This window comes from Glossina fuscipes, unplaced genomic scaffold (genome assembly GCF_014805625.2).
Source record: "Glossina fuscipes isolate IAEA_lab_2018 unplaced genomic scaffold, Yale_Gfus_2 1, whole genome shotgun sequence".
NCBI lineage: Eukaryota > Metazoa > Arthropoda > Insecta > Diptera > Glossinidae > Glossina > Glossina fuscipes.
Window position 1 is genome coordinate 45,433,732 of NW_023998415.1, and position 4,546 is coordinate 45,438,277.

The following is a 4,546-nucleotide window of genomic DNA, read 5'->3' on the forward strand; positions in this document are numbered from 1 at the left end:
TATATTTTTTTCGTTTCGTTAATATTGCATTAAGAATGCCGTTAATTTTCCTTAACTTTCTTTTTCTCTTTCTCTCTCTCTCGTTTGGTTTCTCGGTCTCTCTTTCTTACTTATCTTTTGTCCTATGATGATAGTGATGATAATGATGATGATAATGATGATAATGGTGATAATGATGATGATGATGATGACAATAATGACAATGAAGGTGATGGTAACGATAATGATAACGTTGGCGATAATAATGCTGTACATAATCATATGTACCGTATAGCGAATTAATTATTGTGATTATCATGTCTCGCTGCTGTAGTCTTATAATATTTCTCTCTTTATTATTATTATTATTATTATTAATAAATTTATTTATGTTTTGTATATATGTGTACATATATATATACACATATACATGTATATATATATGTATATATATATATAATGTTTGTTGATTTGTTTTAATGTAGGTGGTGTTGGTTGATCTATTTAGTGCAGTATAGGTAAAGTTTGTTTTCTCTTGTTGTGAGAAATCTATTTTTAGGCGGCTATGGCCTCATTTTGCCGTCATTCCCATTGATGTGGCGATGGCGGCAATTCGGAAGGATGCGCTACCGTTGAACTATAACAAGAAAGGAATAAAATAAAAGAAAAAAATTTTTGCTTTTATCGTTAATTTTTTTTTTTCTTTTTTTTTTTTTTTTTTTTTGCTTTTTTTTTATTTATTTTTTTTAACTAAATTTTACTATAAGAGATTTAAAAAAAAAAAAAAAGTACAAACAACATTTTTTTTTTTTTTTTTTTACTTTTAATTTTAAATTTATATAATGAAAATATATTTGCATTGGGATCAAATTTATATATAATAATTGAATTATATATTCAAATGATAATGGCGTTAATTGCATTACTAGAATCGATTAATTTGCTTATGCTGCTTTTGTGGTCATTTGTGGTCATGGGGTCGCTTTTTAATTCAATGACTTGACTATTAATAAGAATAATCATCGCATTCCGTACATCGGAGACTTAGAAGATATATGGATTCAATGATGGGTGCCATCAGAAAATATCGATTGTTTATATTGTGTTGTTCGTCTAATTTTTGAATGTCTTATAAGAATTAATTGATTGCGAGAGAAGGTCTCGAAAATGAATATTCAACTTATCACGTTAGCTAAGGGCTTACAATCGAAAGCGTTGCATTAGCTTTTTCTCTAAATCATTAAAGAGTTTAATCGGTGTCACTTGTAAATGTAATTTGCCATTGGTGCTGATTACAATTTTACTTCACCAAATGAAATCAGAAAATTTTCACATATTCGAAAAAGTTTTATTCATCGTTTTTATAGTTGTGCAAGTCGAATCCGTTCAAGCATATCTTGTATAGATTTGGAATTCATTAAATACAACTGTTGCGATCTGCAACCGCCTAAAAGCTCGACAAATAAGGTAGACAGACCTATGCATAATGCTGGGGTATACCAAACAAATGCCCATCCATTACTTTTTGGGGTATAACGTTATAGGTATATCGTAAGTTAACTTTATGGGGGATACAACCAACGAACAAGTAAATAACGTAACGTAAAGAAAGAGAATATGGTAAGACTGTACACTGGAACACTGGTAAAATTTAATGCAAAATGAAACCCGTAGTAGCACCCGCAACGGTGCTTATGCAGGGGAACATCAAAATACAGCAAGTAATTCTTGTGGGTCAGCCAATGTAAAAATAACGTAAACGTCCTAAATGAATTTTAGGCATTTTTATTCTAACGAACACTCACTCAATCCCACTTTTTTCTTTTTTCATTTGTTTTGAATCAACATTTCTTTTCATATTATTAGTTCACATTTCTCACAAATCATAGTTAGCGAGCATAGTAGCATAGTAATTATCAAGATTTTAGAACGTATCAGAAGAAAATTGTTGAAAAACTGGAAAGAATTTTCAAACGAATTTCGCGTACTAAAGATTATTGATCTCATAACACGTAAACGTGAATGTTGTAACGAGGTGTTGCGAGGTGCTTACGGATAAGCTATCGCAACATAGTCTACATATAATTTATATACCATCTTTCTTCCCTACAAAACACTCTTCTCAGACATGTATGTCTGATTGAGAAACATAGCATATGTAAAAAATATCTTCGGTCTCGTGCATATGTCGTATTACTATTCACATACCCATACAATATCTGGATGGTACTCGGCTTTCGAATGAAACGCATCAAAATTTCATAACATTCCGATCATTATTAGTTTATTTTATTTTTTTTGGTTGCTTTGGACAACTGTTGTCGCAAATTTGACTCTGGAGTGTAGTGATGAATCCATCTTTCACTCATTGTCAAAATGTTTTTTTATTCGCCTAAACAGCGCCAAACAACGCCAAGCGGCGCTCAAAAGCGGGCAAACGCGACAATCCCTTCGAACAGAACTTTCTTTTCGATAATTCGTTCATGTGAAATAGTAGCTGCCCTTCTGATATCAATAGGGTGTCATCCGCTATTTCAAGCAACTTCAAACCGTTTTTGTGCACTTTTTTATGTTTTCTGAAGCGACTGGTAAATTTTGGGAGGGGGGCGGAGGGGCGAGAGCATTCAGAATCGTGTTTAAAATTAGTAAGACAAGAGTCGCTATAACGCCCTTCAAGTTAATATCTCGCTTGAACGTTGCTATCTGGGTTACTATCCAGAAATCATATATGCCTGTTAATAGTGCGCGAAGTGCTCCGCGTCCGACCGGAGACTTATCGAGTGCTACTTTATATACACACTCATATAAAAATAATCAGCTCGCGCAAACATACATGCGTATCATACATTGTAACTTAGTCATTCTGAGCGTACAGTCAGTCTACTATGTAATTCATATGCCGTTGTATAAAAGCTTTTTGTATGATCGTTATCTACGTACTATTTACAGGCATTTTAAGAAAGCGGCACAGCGAAGATAGTATGAAAGTTCAACGCGTAAGTACACATTACTCGTTTGTCCTTTGCGCTGCGGCAATTGGCAAGATGTGTAGAAAATAAACCAGATCGTAGAGAAATATATATGAATTAAGTCGGAGCAACTTGAAGACTACTAGTCCGCTAGGCGGGTTTTTATGTTGGATAGAAAATAGCAATTTCTCAGTTACTTAATTGGAGAAATCATAAGCATTAATCGAGCCGCTACCGCCACCAGCGTTAATACATCCAATATTGATCAAGTTAAGTTGACGAGAACAAATACGTACACATTGCTAGAATCGAGCGCAAAATAAGAAAAGTAACGTAAATCGTTTACAAAAACCAAGCATAACGCCCATCGAGGCACGCACTATAATACTAGCTAAGGCCTGCCTGAAGATTACTATACCCGCTGTGCTAGTCCCCCCCCCCATATCACGGGGAAGAGAGAGATAATTTTTTCTTTCTATCTGTCATTGTGAGTCGAGCAGACTAGTAAGGCACTGAATAGTTAATAAAGAAAAAGGTAGCATTGTTCAATGTCTTCCATTCTATTTATTTGTAATGAAATTAATTTTTTTGAGCTTAACATCTCCATCAAATTAGCCATTGTAGGCTATTAAAGCAAAGTATAAATGTGTGTTCATTGATTACGGACCAGCCTGTCCTTTATTATATAAATATATCTGATCATCTGCTCTCGTGAGCCATGCAAGCGAATGAAGTGCGCTTGCTTTGGATGCAAGGAATTTTTAAAGTGAACTTGACGAAGAAATTTTTTTATATTTAAGTTTCTTTTGTAATATACAGATAGATGGTAGTAAATGGTTAGGAATGTGCTTTCTTGTACTTTCAGAGCATTTGTTAGTTGATATGATTTTGAAAATAAATGTTTTTTACCTTTCGTGCCATTAAGTTTTAAAAATGTAATTCTCTCTCTTCCCGGTTTATAAAGTTACACGAAAGTAAGTAAGGAGTAAGGAAAGTAAATGTATTATATATAAAATAAAATTGGAGATTTAAATTTCTTAAAGTATATGTATATACATGAAGTTCGTAAACGTTTTAGAAGAGAGATAGACACAAGCATTCAAGCATTATTACTGCTAAAGTATTTTTTTTGGCAGACCTAATCTAAGAATGCATTTGAGCAATTGGGCAATTGGAGGACAGTTCCATCTTGGTTTTTAATGTAAAACTATATTTTTGGATATATGTACCTCTATCTGATAGGCCTGTGATATTTTGTTTTCAACTAAAAATTATATGCAATAATATAATATAATATCTGTCTACATATATATCCATATATATATATATACGCATAACTATGAATCTATTAAATTTTCATAGCTATAATGGATATAAACGGATAGAAATTAAAGCTTTTTATGAAAATGAATGCCTCTGTCGGTGGCACATCATTTATTGTTTGAAACGTAAAGAAGGCTATGAGAACTCACTTTGCAAATGTATTGACTTACATTTTATTACATGTTTTCTCAATTAAAGGCCAAGACTTATGTATAATGAATAAAAACAAGAACAAAAAAAAAAAAAAAAAAAAAAAAAAAAAAATTAAAAAAAAA

The 4,546-nt window shown here is 32.4% G+C and overlaps 1 protein-coding gene across 1 annotated transcript in view; it reads right to left on the reverse strand.

The window, feature by feature from the left end:
• Positions 1 to 385: 385 nt before the first annotated feature.
• LOC119645168 (serine/threonine-protein kinase NLK) overlaps positions 386 to 4,546 on the reverse strand; it is a 199,496-nt gene continuing 195,335 nt past the window's right edge. The window contains exon 7 of the mRNA XM_038045145.1: positions 386 to 616. Within this exon, the coding sequence (XP_037901073.1) occupies positions 562 to 616 (55 nt within the window). The 3' untranslated portion in view covers positions 386 to 561. The remainder of the gene's footprint in view (positions 617 to 4,546) is intronic.